The following is a 19,895-nucleotide window of genomic DNA, read 5'->3' on the forward strand; positions in this document are numbered from 1 at the left end:
AGTCTCACTGGCTTAAACACCACACATTTATCCTTTCAGCTTTGGAGGTCAGAAGTCCACAACGGGCCGCCCTGGGCTCCAATCAATGTGTCCACAGGGCAGGGTTCCTTCTGGAGGCGGGACCTGCTTCCTGGTCATCTCCTGGGTTCCTCATCCATCCTCAAGCTAGCAGCAGCCTCTCACATCATGTCACATCGAGCCTCTTTCTCAGGGGAAGGAGGGCCCTGAGATTACGCTGGGGCCACCTGGATAACACAAATCACCTCCCCACCCAGTCAACGCCAAAGGAAATCCACCCTGAATATTCACTGGAAGGGCTGAAGCAGAAGCTCCAATGCTTTGGCCACCTGATGCGAAGAATCAACTCCTTGGAAAAAAACCTGATGCCAGGAAAGAAACATGGCAGGAGGAGAAGGGGGCGACAGAGGGTGAGATGGTTGGATGGCCTCACGGACTCAATGGACATGAGTCTGCGCAAACTCTGAGAGATGGTGGACAGGCAGGCCTGGCGTGCTGCAGTCCATGGGGTGGCAAAGAGTCGGACACAACTCAGTGACTGAACATCATCTCCCAATGCAGGGATCCTGAACTTAACCACACCTGAGAAGCACCCTGTCAGGCAGTAGTGGTCACAGCTTCCAGGGGATCAGGACAGACCTCTGTGGGGCACGATTCTGGGGCCACAGATCCTCTCCTGCTAGGTCCCAAGGCCATGGTGCTATTCGCCACCTCCTGCCTCTGAGCACAACACCCTCACACTTCCACTGACCCAACCCTTTAGGCCAGCCCTCCCTGCACATGTTCACCAGGAGCCCTCACTAAGCGCAGGGAGCGGCCAGCACAGCACCGCCAGTTGGGAGGGTCTTCTATCTGAGGACAGAAGCCCTGCAGCAGGCTCAGGGTGCCGCGGAGTCAGGAGCAGGCCTGGTGCTCGGAGAGACCCAGCAAAAAGCAGGGTGGGGAGGACCAAGGGCGCCTCTGCAGGAGCCTGCAGGCTGGTGCAGTCTTCGGGCCTCACCGAAATGAGGAGCAAGGGAGGAGACTTATCAGCGACTTGAGTTTCCTGCCACATCCGAGCACGGGCCAGTTTACCCGCCGTCAAACTGGAGCGTGGAGTCATGTGTCCTACATGCCTCCCAACGCACACCTTTGCAGCCCTGGACTCACGTGCATACTATTTACTGCTGGTAAAACAGATGCCAAGATGGCCAGAATCAACATGCTCCACGAGGAGCAAGGACATCCCCCAAGCAAACAGGACCAATATTACTTGCTACTTTGAAAGCTAGTCAGTGGGCTTCCCTGGTGGTTCAACGGTAAAGAATCCGCCTGCCAACGCAGGAGACACAGGTTCTATCCCTGGACCAGGAAGATCCCACACGTGGAGGAGCAACTAAGTCCGTGCGCCCCAACTATTGAGCCTGTGCTCTGGAGCCTGCAAGTCCCAACTGAGCCCACGTGCTGCAACTACTGAAGGCCAAGCGCCCTGGACCTGCGCTCACCAAGAGAAGCTATCACAGTGAGAATCCCAAAAACCTGCAACTAGAGAGAGGCCCCACACGCCACAGCCAGAGAAAAGCCCGTACAGCAAGGCAGACGAAGACCCAGCACGGCCAAAATTGTCAGAAACGAAACAAACACACAAGAAAGACCAGTCGCATACGTGGCATTCCTCCCAAGTGTGCAAGGAAGCTTTTACTATGGGGAACTGCTACTTCACACAAAACTGTTTAGGTACCAGAGGGGCATGACAAAGTCACAGGGGCACAGCACAGCTCCGCATACTAATGGCCTCTACACACTTTCAGCGAACATATATAACTTCTGCCAGTCTTTCTTCCTATGCGTTTGTTCTCAGAGATAACTGCTGAAATGTGACTTTAATGTAGTAATAACGTGGGGTATGCATTCTGTATGTGGGTTTTTATTTCATTTCTTAAATAATTTGTTTACCCTGTATTGCTTACAAGACACAGAAAGAAACTGTCCACAAGTGGACTGGAAATTTAAAAAAGACAAACACGATCTTCACCACAAATACCCGAAGAAAGCCGGCTCTGTAGCATTTGCCCAGGAACTATTTATTCACTCATTTTCATTTAGCTTTTCCAGGACACACTGTATCTTTCCAACACTCAACGTGACACTAATGCCACCAGAAACACCACTAGCTAGTTCCAGCCAGACTGTTTAGGTGAGCTCTGGCCAAGAACACTTTCTGTACGACGAACACACGCTGCATCTGCTCGTCCCGGGTGGCGGCGTTGGCCACAGGCGGCAACTGAACCCCTGCAGCGTGGCTGGTCAGTTAAGGACTGCAACTGCCACCGTGTGGCCAGTGGCCACCTTACTGCACAGTGCAGGTGACACCCTGAGCATCCTCTCTCCTGCTCCCAAGACTCCGAGTGGCCTTCTCCAGCAGTACGGGTCTTGGGAGAAAAACAGGTTTAATCTGTCCTCATCAGTAGCAGCAGGAGACTTGGAGTGCTTCAGAAAGAGGAGGAGCCCTCTGGCTAGCGCGGGCTGGACATCACACAGAGCTGTGTGAGGAGGGGGACTGCCCAAAGCATGGGGCTCAGCTCAGCAACTTCACCCACCAGCTTCTTGAGAGACATCCTGCGGGCCAGGCACGCCAGCCCCATCTGCTCTGCCTCTGCCTGCACAAGCTAAAGACAGGAGGGCAAGGCTGAGATTTGCGGGGAAAAACTCTTACTGGTCCATCTATGATGGTGATAGAAGAGGAAATGAGGTTAGGGATTGAGGAATGTCTTAAACCAATTCACACCCAATTTGTTTGACTGAATAATTTCTCCTCCAAGCTGACAAACTACCAACTCTAAGAAGCAAGCACTCCCAAATTACCTACTACCAACTACACTTCAATTAGAAAAAGAAAACTACCTGCCCTTCACTATTTCAGAGGAGGAGCTGAAGATCTAACCATGTAAACAGGCTGAAGAGTATTACAGGTGCTTGTTTGAAAACTGCAATTGCACCGGGTCAATTAAGAGCCTTGAAACGTAATTTATTCCCCAAAGTCATATTGATGAAATGTACTTGCAATTCTAGGTGCATAAGCCTAGTTTGCTCAGCCTATATACCCTAGAGAAAGGCCCCCTCAAGTCCTTCTGAAAGCACCATAAAGGGGGTGGTGGGAGGGAGCCAAGAGGTCAGACTGCCACCCAGACACCTGGAGTCACGCCCTGGATGTGATCATGCTCTGCGTCACCGGTCACCCCAACAATCTCACACAACCCCCCTCCAAAGCTCAGGCCAGTTTAACAACTCACTGCTCAAGTCAGACCTTCCCCTGGCCGATATTCCGGGGCTGGCACCTTGCATGGGACGCTGCTGTCCCGGTAGCAGGGCCTCAGGGAAACCAGTCACTGGCATTCCTTGCCCAGGGAGGGCGGGCCGGCCTGGGTTTCGAATATCCCATGCCAGGCGGGAGAAGCACGTGCAACCGTCGTGGTCGCACAAGGAAGGGAACTTCCCTCTTATCATTTCGGCTCCCAGTTCAGTCGCTCAGGCGTGTCCGACTCTTTGCGACCCCATGAACCGCAGCACGCCAGGCCTCCCTGTCCATCACCAACTCCCGGAGTCCACCCAAACCCCGCAAATGACACAAAAAGAAGGGCAAACTACCCACCACCCTGAGACTCAGACATGGTGCTCACTCACATTTGGTAAGATAAAGCCCCGGTCAATCGGATGACCTGCACTCCCTGGAAGGACACCGGGCATCTCCGTGAACATTAACAGCTGTGCCCGCACTAATGGGTCCCAGCCGAAGGGGCAGCAATGCAGTGCCAGCCCCCGCCAGCGCATGCAGGCAGTGCGTCCTCCAGTCGGCGGTCTTCTCTGCCCAACACCAATGACAATGACTCTCCTCCCCAAGGTGTGACCCCGCGGAGGCCCCTTCCCCTCATCCCCACACCCTGGCTCTTTCTAGTTCACACCAGCATCTTCTTTAAGTTCTGGAAGCACTCACTCTTATCCAGGTCGGTGTATTTCCCTACCCAACAAACTTTGCAGTTACCTCCACTGCCAGCTTCCAAGTCTACACCACCAACGCTCAGAAGCAGGCCTGCTTCTCTTCAAGAGGGTTTCAACACATGTGACTTCTCATTAGCCGAGTCGTGTGTTAACTTACTACCAAAATGGCATAACTGACTTTCTTGCCTACGCCTGACACTTAAAAATCCTGCTTCCTCCAACTTTCCTGAGTCCAAATTAGTTCAGAACAAGAAGTCTGTGAAGCAGGTGACATTTTAACATTTCACTGTCATAGTACATGTCAAGAAATGCCGTGTTACAACTCCAGTCTCCAAAGTTCCTTTGCCTTGGAAATCAAGAAGCAGCCAGGCTACGAACTACTCAGGCAAAACACCAGAAACAATGACAAACTCAAAAATACTCAAAAGGAAACATCATTAAGGTGCGCTGATGCCCTGTGTGTGGAAAAGGACCTTTTCCTGGCAAAAGGATCAAAAATGCCAATCGAAGCAACTGAACGTTAAAAGCAATAAAACTGAATTAGCAGCTATCAAAGCGAAATTGGTTTATGGCTTCGGCATTCTCTTTCACACCGACTTGGCCAGCCAGCCACCTCCGGTACTACTGTTTTGCCTTTGGGTTGCCGTTTCCTGAATGAGTGTCTCCCACAGAAACACTTAACAGAAAAGGAACGGTCCCGAGGTGGGGAAGATGAGGATACAGTGGCAAGCCCACAGGTCAAAGACACGGCTCTTATGCAAGGCTAGTGCCTGAGACCACCGGAGAAGTTTGAGAAAATGAATGAAGGGCTTCTGAGCCTCTCTCCTGGGGTCTCTGTGCTGTGTGCAGTCAAGGAGAGGCAGACACTACCCATGCAAGAGTAGGGCCTGAAAGCCATGGCTGAACCCTGTGCCGCGCAGGTGTGCGCGCGCTCGGAGCCTGAAGCACAAACCGGGTCACGGATCCATCAAGTAGGCCTGGACAACTAGCCATCTACCTGCATGAGGAAGGGGACCAGGCAGTCGTGTGGGGAGGAGAGGAAGCAGGGAACATGAAGAGGCCTATTGCAAAGTCCCCGCATGAGGCAACAGGGGCCTGGCGGGTGGAACACCAAAAGGGCTTGGTAATAGGATGTGGGATTTAGAGACAAGAATTCAGGGCCAACTCCCAGGTTGGGACACTCCTGTGACCTGGCCTCCCTGCGACAAACCTGATTGGCAACCATGTCAATTTTGGATACTGGATCATCGTCAAGTAACACCCTCAGCAGAAGGCCCCCAGGCTGACCAGGCGCCACCAGCAGTGCCCCACCGCACCAAATCCACCGTCCTCTCTCCTCCTGAGCTCCCTGCACTTTTCTTAAAATATTCTATCATTAACCTTAAATATCTACTTAGAAACATCAAGCCCATTCATAAACAATGCTGCTTGGACTGAGGCTGGTCAGTTTGCTTCCTAATCCACGTTAGGATATAATTACTGCAGAACCACGAATGCCAACCAGCCCCACCTGTGTGCGGCAGCACGCCTGATTAACCTGCGCCTGTCCCTGGCCCAGGTGCGACCCTGTTGCCATCAGCACACCGTGACTGAACGCCACAGCACCCCACTCCGTGCCCAGCACTGCGCACATGCTTTATGTCTCCACCCTCACGACCACCCTGCAGGGTCCCACCAACCTCCTTTTCCAGGATGCAACAACTGAGAGCTTAAGCAACGTGCTGAGGTCACACAACAATTAAATGGCAAAGTCCACGCTCAGACACGGGCCTGGCACTAAGCCTATACTCGATCTCACTCCACTTGCCTTCCTTGAGTTAACTCAACAGCTTCTTTCTCCCTTTCCACAAAACTGACTGCGCTCCCACCCCCAAAAAAGCCAAGATGAAGGTATACATTTCTTCCCCAATATGTCTGATAAAACTTGATCAATCTTTTGTTTATCTTAAGTCAGCAGTCTGGAAGAATCAGGAGGGTAAATGCCTGTGGCGAGTAACTTCCAAACCCATCAAAACCTGACAGGCTCACATCAGAGTCAGAAGTTTCTAGGTCTGGCCTAAATTCTTCCATTTTTTTTTTCCCCTGGATTCTCCAAGTTGATGCTCACTTCGTAGAGTTCTTTTACCAACCGAAGCTACTGTGAGAGGATAACCTATATTCTCATATTATTTGACTTCTGCCTTGTTATGGTGCTATTTGAAAAGGAAACATGCTTTAGATAGACTAAAATGCCCAGGTGTAGTCTACTTGGATCCACGTATACAAGACAACTCACTTTCTATTCCTAAACCTGCTTCAGCAGAAAAGTAACTTGAAACTCTGTGAAATCTACCCACACAGGTTTGAAAGAAAAAGAAATCTACCACTGGGGCACCCCAAACAAAAAGACACAGAAGTCAGTGACGAATTCTTTTCAGAAATGGCAGACCACACTCTTCATTTGCTCCCACCTTGGTGTCCTGATAGCAATGGTCTGAGCGTTATGCTAAAGTACTAAATGAAACTGTCTGTCGCCATTCGTCTCAAAGATGACACTCAGACTGCTCACATGGGCAGCAGAATCACACCAGGGAACAGACATGGAGGTGCTGACTCTGGTGCCAGCCAGCCCAGAGCAGCAGAAGGGAGGCCTCGGGGAAACTTCCTGTTGACTCCGAGGGGGCATGAACAGCCCTGATTATCACTTCTCAAGTACTCCAGGGGGCACTGGCCAGTACGGGGGCCCTCCCGCAGCCCCCTGGCCTGCACTGCCTCTGAGTTGGAGGGTAAATAAACTGCAGAGCAAATTCATTCCTGGCCAGGCCCCGACGGAGGCTACACCTCAACGATGCTATTTGCCTCCCAACCTGGAAACACGTGCACAGGCCTCACAGGAAGGAAGCGTGTGGTCTCAACCCCAATGAACTGCCACCATCCCCGCCCCACCTTTTCCCTCGCTGCCCTTCCGAACTTTCCCAACTGCTCAAAACAAGACATTTTAAAAATAACCTGGCCTGAGCAGTTTTTCTCCAGCAGACATACAAAGGCTGTGCAGAGTCAGTGAACAGTAGAGCAGGAGAGCCCATTAACCTGTTGATAGGGGGAAAGCGCCAATCTAACCAGCCTCTCCGGCTCCTTTGAAACCACCCTGCCTAGGAGCAGTGGGAAGCAATGCTCCTCAAGGGCAGAGCTCCTCAAGCTGATCAGAGCCCTGACAGCTTTCAGCTGCTGAGTCTATGGGAACCAAGGCGAACACCAAACAGGTGCGAGTCATTTGCAGAGCCTGGCTTATGAAGCCACGCACAGTGGATCACCACAACCCCACCCTTCTCCCTTTTTAATAGGAAGGATTGTTTAGCTCTTACTGACCCTAAAGTACAATATATAAACCAAGCACAACACTTGGAGTGGGAAGGCTTAAGAAAGGCTGACAGAGATTGCCTGAGATAGGGGAGACTGTCTCACCTGTAGGTGCTCACAGGGGGTCAACAGCGATAGCCTACCAGGACAAGGTGTCGACCATAAGCCCTATAAAGACAAGGTACCTTCTGGAAAATAAACCCAGGACAGAGACCCACTTGAAAGAAACAAGACTTTTAAGTTTATGGAATGAGTAGTAATAAACTACAACCTCTGCAATCCAGTTTGAAATGGCAGTAAATTTGCAGATTAGTGATTATATGGGCGACTTTCCCAATGCAAACTTGGATATGAGAACCAAAAACACCTTGAGAAAATAAAGTCGTCTTAAAAGCAGGCATGACTTCTGACAATTCTTCCCCCACTCAACACTCTCTGGTCTTAGAGAAAAGCCCTTGAAACCTGTGGACATGACTACTTCCCCAGAGATGCAGCTCTACACCAGAAATCTGCTCTGCAGTGGGGGGCCATGCTGATCAGCTCTCATTCCTGTTCAAAACACTTTAAAAAATGCTAAGACAACATAACTACTGGGTTTTTGTCTTGACTGGATGATACTTAAAAAGGACACTAAAAAACAACCTCTTTTTTAATATTCAAAATTCTCCCGGGCAATGTACTCCTCTGGCTAGTTGGCTTAATGACACACGACAAAAGCTCTATGAAGTTATTGCCTTGCTGGGGTCAGAAGATATAGCACCAGCCTGGCCATGGATGGGCTGCCCTGTCCCGGCATTAGTGGCCACTGAAATCCCGGTGGGAAGTGCCTTCTGCGATCCTGTAGGCCAATTTTTTTCAGGGCACATTCAATTGCTGGCCGCCCCTTGTTATTCACAGGAGAGTACCAGTCACGGTGAGAGTTCCCACCAACCAGGGTGCAGCACCCCACTGTAGGAACGCTTCCTTACCGACCCTGTTCATTTCCGCAGCTCAAAATCTCTGGCTAAAAGCAACATAAGGACAGCTCATTCAGTACCCCCTTCATTCAGAAGCCTTCTTTTTGACTCCTGCCTGTCTGTCCCCCTCTCGAAACAGCTAAGGACCCTCTCTGAATACTTCTTACACTTTGCCCTTTCAAGCACTTAGGCCACGAGCCTTCGAAAAACCAGCACTGATTGCGCTATGTAAGCTCAAGCAAGACCCTTTCCTGTCCAGACCCTCTACATCAAACGTCTATTACCAAGCCCTTGCTATCATCTCAAAGCTGGGTACTCTGAAAAACTGCCGGCACCTAAGCAGAAAATTAAGTTACCTTTGAAGTCAGGTTGAATTCGGAGGTAAGGAGTCGTAGGCTGGGGAGAAGGGTGTGTGTGTGTTGGTGTGTGTGTGTATGTGGCGGGGGGGGAGGGGGGGGTCACGTAGTTTCAAACGCATACCTGGCCGGAGGCACCGCAAACAGCCAGGTTACCTAACTCCCCGCAAAACGGCTTAACTCGGAAACGAAGAGCGCACCCGGTTCCGAATCCTGGGCCCGTCCAGAGGCTGCGAACCTCTACCGCCCCTTGCAGGTGTTTCCAAACCAAGCCCGAGGCCAGCAAGTGTTGCTACGGAGCGATCGGGGTGCGGGGGTGGGGGTGGGTAGAGGTCGGGGCGGGGCGCCCCGCTTCGCCCCCGGTGAGCTCTCCGAGGGAGAGCGCGCGCGCGAGCAGGTGCGGCCCGAGCCCCAGAACCCACGGAGATCTTGTTTCCAGAGCGTAAGCGGGGGAAACCACACGACGCCCCACCGAGGCCGTGGGGGACAAGCTCCCCGGAGCCCGGCTTCCCCACCCGGGGCGCACCGCAGAGCCCGAAAGCGCCCGCGTCCCTCCGCGGCCAGGCCCGGAGCGCCCTCCTTTACAACTCGGGGGGCTCCGGGCGCTTTGTGCAGGCGAGGAAGGCGGCCGGGGGGCCCCGCGGGCCGGACAATGCAGCGGGCGGGGAGGCGCGGGGGAGGGGGGGCGCACGCCGCCCGCCCCCCGCCCGCCAGGCCCCCGGCATGACGGTGCAGCCTCGCCCGGGCCGGGGCAGCCGGGCCGAGGCCCGCGGGCCGCCCGGGGCCTGCGTAAAGATGGCGAGCCCCTCGCGTGGCTCCCGCGGCTCTCCGCCCCCCCCCCCCCGCCCCGGCCACAATGGAAGGCGCCCCCCGGCCCCCGCCGCAGCCGGCCCACGGGGCCTCACCTTCCATCTCCATGTCCTCGGGCTCGCTGAGCTGCTGCTCGCCCGCTTTCTGCTGCTGCTGCTGCTGCTGCTGGTGGTTCATGTCGGCCGCGGCCTGGGCCTCGCCTGCGGCCGGGGGCCGGGACTGCGGGCCCGGCGGGCGGGCGGCGGCGGCGAGCCGGGGCGGCGGCGGCGGCGGCGGCGGCGGCGGGGCGGCCTCCTCCTCCTCCTCGCGCGCGTCGTCGGCGGCGGCGGCCCCGGGGCGGCCCACGGCGGGCGGCGGCGGAGGCAGGGAGACGCGCACGTACTTGCTCGCGATTCGCCCAATCTCGGCGCCGAGGCGGGCGGCCGGGCGGCGGGTCGGGCCGGGCGGCCTCGTCGCTCGCTGCTGCGGCCGCCGCCGCCTCAGCCGCCGCTCCCGCCGCCGCCGCCGCCGCCGCCGCGGGGCCCGCCTCCCGCCGCCGGGGCCGGGGCTGCGGGGCCGCGGGCCGGCCGGGGGCGGAGGGCGGCCGGGCGGGGGCCGCGGAGTCAGCCCCGCCTCGGGCCGGGCGCGGCGGGCGGGAGGCCTGGCCGGCCGCGGCGGGCCTGCGGGGCCTGGGGCCGGCGGGAGCGGCGGCGGCGGCGGCGGCGCGGGCGGGCGACGGGCCGGCCGCGCTCGGGGCGCTGCGGCCTCCGCCTTCTCGGCGTCGTCGTCGGGGCTCCGGCAGCGGACGCGGCGCCCGGCGGCTCGGCTCGGCTCGCTCTCAAAATGGCGGCGGCGTGAAATGTCACATCCGCATGGGGGGCCCGAGAGCGAGCTTGCGAGCGACGAGAGCGGGCGGGCGGCGCAGCAAGCGGGCGGGCGGGCGCCGCGCCGGAGGGCGGAGCGGGGAGGCGGAGCGGGGAGGCGGAGCGGGGCGCAGCCAGCCCGCTGCCGCCGCCGCCGCCTGGGTCCGCCCGCCCGCCCGCCCGCTCGCGGCCCTCAGCGCAGCGGCTCGGCGCCCCGCGCCGCCCGCCTCGGCCTCTCCCGACCCGAGGGGCCCGCCCCGGAGCCTCGCGGACCAGCCCCGGCGTGCGCACCCGGGGCCCCCAGCCCTAGCGGGGCGAGTGGCCCCGGCAGGTGCCGGGCAGGGAGTGTGGTCCATCCAGGAAGCCCCAGGGCCGTCCGGGGAGGGAGGCGGGGGATGCAGGGGCCGAAACCCTGCCCGGGGCCCGGTGACCGCGGGAGGGTTGTCTGAAGACGTCCCGGGACTCGGCAGAAGACGGCCCGATCGGAGCGAGCGGCCGGCGCTGGTCAGCCCTTGCTGGCCCTGGTGATGATTATTTTACCTCTTTGAAAACAGATGTGTAATTCATTCAGCCCAGTACCGCGCTGTGCGAGAACTTTTCTCACTGTAGCCCAAACCAGAAACCAGGTTTTGGTCCCCTCAAAACCAGTCAAAGTACCTCTTGATCTGGCAATAATTGATTCCCTTCACATCAACCCAATCTGGCTGAGATCCTTTAGGGCCTGCCTCCTTCCCATTCCTTGGGAGACCGGCGATTGGGGTCTCAACTTTCTGATGAGATCCAAGGCAGTGTGGATGAAGAAGGGAGTGGAGAAGGATACGTACATCTCTGCGTCTCTACTGTATCTCTTAGTGACCGTCTCCAGGGAGAATATAATTTTGTCCTCAAATGACCAGGAAGATTTTCTATCTGCTCATCTCCTGTCCCTGCGTTTTTCTCCTGTTTTCTCTACTTGATTCACTGTCGGTCTCCCTAGCGGGAAAAGAATGTTTTGTTCTCTGTGGTATCCCAAGCGCCCTGAGACAGAGCAAGTACTCAGATACATATTTGTTGAATGAATGTATGATTCAAATGTGATGAGATCCAGCCCCCCGCCACCTCCCACCCCTCAAGCATTTCCCACCCGTGAGTTTCTTGCTGGACCCAAGCAGTGACATTCAAGAGGGAAGGAGACACTTCACGACGAATCAGTCCAGCCCCAGCATCACCCCCCAGATAAGGAAGAGGTGTTGTTATTCACACAAATGCTAATAAACGGTTCTCAGATGCAAATGAACCCTTCTCACTTGGGGGAGGGCAGACCGGACCGCTCTGGCGGAAGGGGTGGCAGGCAATGATAATGGTGCTTATCGGGTTCCACACTGGCCAACCTTATCTTCATCACTGGGTTCAGAACCAACTCGGGAATTAAAAAAGGATAAGAGTAGGGAATACTTTGCATGATGGTTAAACTAAATGTGATACACCCAATACGGTAAAATACTATTTGGCAATGAAGAATGGATTAATATAAATTAATTAAATGTAAATATATTTAAATTAATGACATCATTCAAGATGCTCCTATTTTTTCTGCACTTGATAAAATATTCTCAGAGAAATGTTAATATGTCTCACTATTATTATATATTTTTCTTTATATTCTGATTTTTTGCTATATGTATCTGTTTCTTTGTTGTTAAGGTGTCTAATGATTTATGATGCCTATCTTTGTGCATTATACCTTTTATCGTTAAAAACATTCATCATTTCATTTAAAATTAATTTTTTTTAAAAAATTGAATGAGGCTTGAAAACACTGTGCTGAGTTAAAGAAGCCAGACAGAAAGGATCTTATAGTGTATGATGATTCCAATGACACGGAATGCCCAGAGCAGGAAAATCAACCTATAGATATGAAAGATAGATTAAGGACAGTTAAGGGTTTGGGGAGTGACTGCTAGAAAGCACAGGGTTTCTTTGGGTTGGGGGGTGATGAAAATATCCAAAATCTGATTCTGGTGATTATCCAACTCTGTGAATATACTGAAAATACTGAATTGTGCACTTTAAGTGGGTAAATTATATGGTATGGGTCAGATTGCAATAAAGTTGATTTTTAAAAAAAGAAAAAGATGAGGAGACTTCCCTGGTGGTCCAGTGGCTAAGACTCCACATTCCCAGCACAGGGGGCCCGGGTTCGATCCCTGGTCAGGGAACGAGATCCCACATGCTGCAGCTAAAGATACTGTATGCCACAACTAAGACCAGTGCAGTCAAACAAATAATAAAATTTAAAAATAAAAAGATGAGAATGAGAATAAAAGACCGGAGTGAATGCTGTTCGTAGTCTAGGAGAGTGCTGGAGATGGAGTGGCCTGGGGTGGGGGCAGGGTGGAGATGGAGAAAACAGGTTAGTCTGTTGGCAGGTCAAGTTGCTGATACCCTGGAGTTGGGTGGGACAGAAGAGAGAAGAATCAAGTATTGCTCTCAGATTTCTGGTTTGAGCAACTAAGTGAATGATGCTGCCAGTTACCAACATGGGGGAGAAGTCTGGAGGAGACACAGGTTTGGGAGTAAAATTGAGATGTTTTTCTGGCTTTACTTTGGGGAGCTGGGAAGGGGTTGTTGTTTTTATTTGTGTTTGCCTTTTTTTCTTTTTTTTACTGTATTACATTTGAAGTGCTTGTTAGATATTATCTATGCATGCCTGCTCAGTCATGTCCGATTCTTTGCGACCCTAAGAACTGTAGCCCACCAGACTCCTCTATTCATGGGATATTCCTGACAAGAATGCTAGAGTGAGTTGCTGTTTTCTCCTCCAGAGGATCTTCCCAACCTAAGATCGAACCTGCACCTCCGGAGTCTCCTGCATTGACAGGTGGATTTTTTTTTTTTTTCTTTTTTAAATCACTGAGTCACCTGGGAAGCCCCAGACATTATCCATATGGAGGTGTGAAGAAATTAGTTCAACAGGATTCTGGACTGATGGGTAGAAATGTGTGGAGATGATATGAGAGCCTAGAGGTCACCTAGGGAGGTGGGGATATATTATATATAGCAGATGTGGGCCACAGTCATATGCTGATACAAAGAGGGACCCACAGAGGAAACGATGATTCTGGGAACTGGTTTACTTTTTCATAGTACTTCCTAGCATTCTCTTATTCCCTACAACCGTCATCCTAGATGGCTTCCCTGGTAGCTCAGGTGGTAAAGAATCTGCCTGCAATGCAGGAGACCTGGGTTTAATCCCTGGGTCAGAAAGCTCCCCTGGAAAAGGAAATGGCAACCCACTCCAGTGTTCTTGCCTAGGAAATCCCATGAACAGAGGAGCCTGGTGGGCTACAGTCCATGGGGTTGCAGAGTCTGACAGCTGAATGACTTAGCATGCACATGTTATACAGCGAAAAGGGAAAAACAAACAAAATGAACATGTATAAATAATCTCTGTCCACTCCTAGAAGCATCTTGATGGAAGAAATTATCTTTCTCACAGCTCTGTCCACAGAACCTAGCACAGTGCTTGACACATAGCAGATACTCAATAAAGGTTGAATCACTGCTTCCACCCCAGCTGATGCTTACTAACTGCTAGTGAGGAGCTAGGAGCCGTCTGGGGCAAAGATGGGAAAGACAGCGCCTGCTTGCTTTTAAGGCATCTCAGATGGATTTTCTTACTTCTTTACTCTTTTCCGCCCTTGCCCATCTTTCACAGAGGAGTGGATGGCAGGTGGAGAATTTATCCCTAGGCCCCCATGGCTACTAGGAAAGCAAGACCAGTGCACTTTGAAGCCTACCAAGAAGGCCCAGACTCAGTTATTCCCGAGGACTGTGCTACTGTGTTTTCTTCTTGGCCCAGTGGAATTATTAAAGCCCCTTTACATGCAGAAGGGGTTGTTGGGAAAGAACTCTGCAGAAGAAGGGAATCAGTGTGGAAATTCTGCTTCCTGGGAGCCTTAATGCCAAGATGCTCCAAAGAAGCTGTTTGGAGAACTCTGTTTGGGCAAGAGGATTTTCACTGTTTCTGGTCACTGCCAATTTGTTTTAAATTTCACAACCCCTCCCCTGGTTCCGAGAAACCAAGGACCAGAGGAAGAGACAGAAAACCGGGGAGACAGGAACCTCTGGACCAGCTCCCTTGTCAGTAGGTAGAGCCAAGTAGGGAGGGGCCACCCTATCACTACTGTCTGAGCAAAACATATTTTGCTGCTCCCAGAGCTCCAGCCATGACTCGGCATAAACAGCTGGTCAGCTTTTTTTTTCTTGAGACCCACCCAAACTATTTACCTACCTGGAAGGCAGGTTCTCATCAGGGTCTAAAATAAATTAATGGACATGTCAAAGAAGAAATGAGAGTACCAAGCACATTTTTTCTTTTTCTTTTTTTTTTCAGTGTAAGTGTTATAATCCATAGTTGGAAAGATACAACTTAAACCCCTAACCACAAGGTTAGTGAGGATGTGGGCATAGAGATAAGGCATTCGGTAAAGGTCGTGTATCTGTAAGCAGTTCGGGAGGGTAAGGGGCTTTAGGGTGCGGAACCAGGTGGTTCAAGGGGGTTCCGCAAACTTGAACTTGGGAAACTTACCCAACCTCTTAGAACTCAAGGTTCTTATCAAGGAAATGGGGAGGCTAGTTTCTATCTCAAGGGGCTGTTATGGAAACCAAGTGAAAAGATAAGACTTTTCTCAAATAGTTTCCCATCCAGAGCTTGTGAGATTGTTCTTGTAAAAGAATGAATGAGACCCCAGCCCTTCCCCATTCCTGACACCATCATCCTTTCACTCAAAACTATTCATAGGCCTAACCCTAACCCACTTGTGAAAAGGACAGGGCTGCCTGAGTTAAACAAATGGCGAAAATGACCATGGGGGCGGCTAAGGAAGTCACGTGGCCAATATGCTTCTAGGCTGTGAAACAACAAAACCTTACTGCCTTTCTTTTTTTTTTTTTTTACAATTTCTTTGGATGTGGACCATTTTTTAAAAAGCCTTTTTTGAATTTGTTGCAATAGTCCTGTGTTATGTTTTGGTTTTTTGGCCTCTAGGCATGTGGGATCTTAGCTTCCTGACCAGGGATCCAACCTGCACCTCCTGCATTGGAAGGTAAAGTCCTACTTAACCAGTGGACCACCAAGGAAGTCACAAAACCTTAAAGCAAACTCTCTTCTAGAATGGCTGTTCATGGTTGGCTGGTGTGCTACAGATAGTGGGATATTGTTTACTCAAAAAAAAAAAAAAGAAAGAAAGAAACAGCTCACGAAAAGATGCTTTGGTAATATGAGTGGGTTGCCTCGAAGTTTAAGACAAAGATGCCCTAATGAGAGGCAGTGAGACTGTGAGTGCCTTCTTTTCCTGTTTCTGTTTGTTTGCATTTTAGGAAAATTTGTCAGACTACTACCACCCCTCTTGGTCAGATCTTCTTAAAAGGGTAAAACTGTGTAAGTGAAAGTGAAGTCACTTAGTTGTGTCCGACACTTTGGGAACTCATGGACTGTAGCCTACCACGCTCCTCCGTCCATGGAATTTTCCAGGCAAAAGTACTGGAGTGGGTGGCCATTTCCTTCTCCAGGGGATCTTCCCGACCCGGGAATTGAACCTGGGTCTCCTGCATTGCAGGCAGACGCTTTACCATCTGAGCCACCAGGGAAGCCCAAGACTATGGAACAATGGGGTAATTGAAAAAAACAATGTAAGCGCTCTGTTAAATAGCCCTTACTGTGAGGCAGGAACTTGAAGCACTTCAGGTGTCACCCAGTTCATTTCATTCTCACTGTAACCTTGTGGGAGAAGACAGTGGCACCCCACTCCAGTACTCTTGCCTGGAAAATCCCATGGACGGAGGACCCTGGTAGGCTGCAGTCCATGGGGTCGAGAAGAGTCTGACATGACTGAGTGACTTCACTTTCACTTTTCACTTTCATGCATTGGAGGAGGAAATGGCAACTCACTCCAGTGTTCTTGCCTGGAGAATCCCAGGGACGGAGGAGCCTGGTGGGCTGCCATCTCTGGGGTCGCACAGAGTCAGACAAGACTGAAGCGACTTAGCAGCAGCAGCAGTAGCAACCCTGTGAGGCAGGCGCTCTGATGCCCATTTCATGGAGGAGGACACTGAGGCTCCCGGTTAAGTAACTGGCTTAAGGTCACACAGCTGGTAACGGAGAAGTCCAAATTTGAACCCAAGCAGTCTGGCTCCAAATTGCCATGATTTAAAAAAAAAAAAAAATTACTAAGCAACTCATTTGATACCCGCAATGTGAAATCCCCCTCCCCCACTGGAATCAGGACCCTCATAATTTTGGGACTGTGTTTACACTATCTTCTCATTCTGAAAAGCGATACAGGCCACTTTTCAATGGCACTGCTCATGCCAAATCTTCAGGAACCTTCCTTTCTGCGGAGTCTTATAAATTTGATCTATAATTTTGTTTTATTTATTTTTTTGGCCGTGCTGGGTCTTCATTGCGGTATGGCCTTTTCCCAAGTTGCAGGGAGCGGGGGCTGCTCTCCAGTCGCCGTGCTCGGGTCTCTCGATGCAGTGGATTCTCTTGCTGTGGAGCATGGGCTCTAGGAGGTGAGAACTTCAGTAGCTGCAGCACGTAGGATCTTCCCGGAGCAAGGATTGAACTCGAGAAGCCTGAGCGCTCGCTCACCATAACTAGAGAAAGCCTGCGTGCCGCAACAAAAACCCAGAGCAGCCAAAGCAAGACAAGACTAAATTCAGTCTCTGCCATTTACCAATCAAGTATCACTGGCTCAGTCGTGTCCAACTCTGTGGCCCCATGGACTGTAGCCCTCCAGGCTCCTCTGTCCATGAGATTTCCCAGGCAAGAATACTGGAGCGGGTAACCATTCCCTTCTCCAGGGGATCTTCCCAACTCAGGGATTGAACCTGGGTCTCCTGGATTAGCAGGCAGATTTTTTACCACTGAGCCACCAGGGAAGCCATGTTTTATTTTAGTTTTATCATTTATTTATTTTTTTGGCCTCACAGCACATGGGATATCTTAGTTCCCTGACCAGGGATGGAGCCCACGCCCCCTACTTTGGAAGCGTGGAGTCTTAACCACTGGGCCACCAGTGAAGTCCCACCATCCTTTGTTTTGAAAGGCAATTGACTCATGTTTGACCAGGATCAGCCTAGAGGTTTGCCACATCTCACACATTCCTGACAGAATTTTCTTAGCATGAATTGTAAACCAAATAGTAACTCCTCAAAGAGCTAGGTAGCATGCTTTGTGTTCAAGCGTCTTAATCCCCACAGTCAGGTAAGAGCAATGGTAATTGCTCGTGTTTATTGAGCGCTTCCCCGTGGCAGGCACGGGGCCAAGGGCTCACAGTAACTCATTCGTTTAATCCTCTCAACTGCCCTTTGAAATAAAACCACGCACCCCTCTTTACAGGAGAGGAAACAAGGCGCAAAGAAGGAAAGGGCCGAGAGGTAATGAAAAACAAGGGAAGGGATTCTTAATACAGCTTAAACATAGACTTAGCACGGGATGACCCAGCTATGCCACTCATGGGGATGTACCCAACAATGGAAAATAGGGTCTCAAACAAAAACTTGTACACAGATGTTCACTGCAGCAGGAGGCATGACAGTTTCCTATCAGAAGATTGTTTCCATGGAAACAACCAAATTTCCATGGACAGATGAATAGATTGACAAAAGGCGATGTATCCTACAGTAGAATATTACTCAGCCCTTAAAAAGGAAGCATGTATACCTGCTTCAATAAAACTTGAAAGCATTATATTGAATAAAAAGCCAGCCACAAAAGGCCACATACTGTATGATTCCATTTATATGAAATATCCAGAATGGCCAAATCCAGGGACAGAAAACACATTAATGGCTGCTAGAGGCTGGGTATGGGGGTGGAGGGCATGACTGCTTAATGGATATGCGGTTTCTGGGAGCAAGGTAATGAAAATGTTCCAGAAATACTGGTGATGATTGCATAACATGGTGAATGGATGAAATGTCATTAATGGTAAATTTTATCTTATGTACTTTACTATAATAAAAACAAATAAGGTAAAGATTTGAACCAGGATGGCTCCGTGGTAAAGAATCTGTCTGCTAATGCAGGAGACAAGGGTTCCATTCCTGGGTCCAGAAAATCCCCTGGAGAAGGAAATGGCAACCCACTCCGGTATTCCTGCCTGGAGAATCCCATGGACAGAGGAGCCTAGAGGGTTACAGTCCATGAGGGGGCAAAGAGTCAGACACGACTGAGCAACTAACACTTCACTTTTCCCCTGTGCACTGTAGAATGTTTATCTGAATCCTTGGTCCACCCACTGAATGCCGGTAGCAGCTGTGACAAACACAAATGCCTCCAGACTTGGCATTAGCTCGTTCAATGACTCAACTTACTCTTCTCCTAATTAGCCTAAAAATAAACTGCAGACCTGGAAAATTATTTTCAAAGAGGGTTTGAAAATGAGGGTGGAGAACATCCATGCGTTCAAAGTAAATGTATTTAACCTCACGTACAATCATTCACTCAGGCAACAAATGCAGAATGCTTCTCCGGCACCCCCATACTCAAGGTCTGGATGAAGGCAGAAAAAAAGGAACGTCTTTAAGGCTGTGATGTGGGTCCCCTGGCCAGTGAGGTTGTCACATCCTTGGATCCCCTGTCTCCCATCTCTTAGGACACTTGGACACAAGGCACAGCTAAGCTATTAATACTAAGCTCTATGGCTGGTCAGGAAATAGGTCTTTCCTTCCATAGTTCTTGCTCAGGAAATTTTTTTTTTTTAATGTTTATTTATTTGGTTGCCCTGGGTCATAGTTGTGGCATATGAAGTGAAAGTGTTAGTTGCTCAGTCTGTTCAACTCTTTGCAAACCCACAGGCTGTAACCCTCCACGCTCTTCTGTCCATGGAACTCTCCAGGCAAGAATACTGGAGTAGGTAGCCATTCCCTTCTCCAGGGGATTTTCCCTACTCAAGGATGAAACCCTGGTCTCCTGCATTGGAGGCAGATTCTTTACCGTCTGAGCCACCAGGGAAGCCCTAGTCGTGGCATATGGGAACCTAATGCCCCAACCAGGGATTGAACCCCTGCATGGGGCTAAAACCCCCTGTTTTAGCCACTGGACCACCAGGGGAGTTACGCTGAGTAATATTCTGATTGACTCAATAAATACACATGCTGGCAACAAGCAGATTTTTTGCACCACTGTTTGGAGTACAGTGACTGTTGCAAGCAGCAACTGGATTTTATCTGCCAGATAGGATCTCAGGCAATTTAAATTAATTAAAATAATGGCATTTGATATCAAGGTTGATAGGGAAAGAGTCTCAGGTTCTGAGGCAACCAACTTGAGAACACCGAGGTCCCTTTTAAAGAAAATTACGCACAAAATAGACAACTTTTATTAAGCAGTTACTATGTGCCAGGAACCCTGGGGATTGCTCTATTTTTTTTAAAGATAATATCCCATATTAATAATTATTTCTTTAGAGTAGTTTTTGTTCATAAATAATCTCTGCTCCTGCTCAGCACATCAACCAAAGGAAAATAGAAAGGAAATTCTTGTCAATACTTTAAGAATCTACATTTTGAGAGAGCCTTTTGAATTTCTTTTTTTTTTTTTTAACAAC

At 50.9% G+C, this 19,895-nt stretch overlaps 1 protein-coding gene across 1 annotated transcript in view; it reads right to left on the reverse strand.

Moving 5' to 3' along the window:
• USP7 (ubiquitin specific peptidase 7) overlaps positions 1-9,834 on the reverse strand; it is a 54,769-nt gene extending 44,935 nt beyond the window's left edge. The window contains exon 1 of the mRNA XM_018040610.1: positions 9,553-9,834. Within this exon, the coding sequence (XP_017896099.1) occupies positions 9,553-9,634 (82 nt within the window). The 5' untranslated portion in view covers positions 9,635-9,834. The remainder of the gene's footprint in view (positions 1-9,552) is intronic.

This window comes from Capra hircus, chromosome 25, assembly GCF_001704415.2.
Source record: "Capra hircus breed San Clemente chromosome 25, ASM170441v1, whole genome shotgun sequence".
NCBI classification, from domain to species: Eukaryota; Metazoa; Chordata; class Mammalia; order Artiodactyla; family Bovidae; genus Capra; species Capra hircus.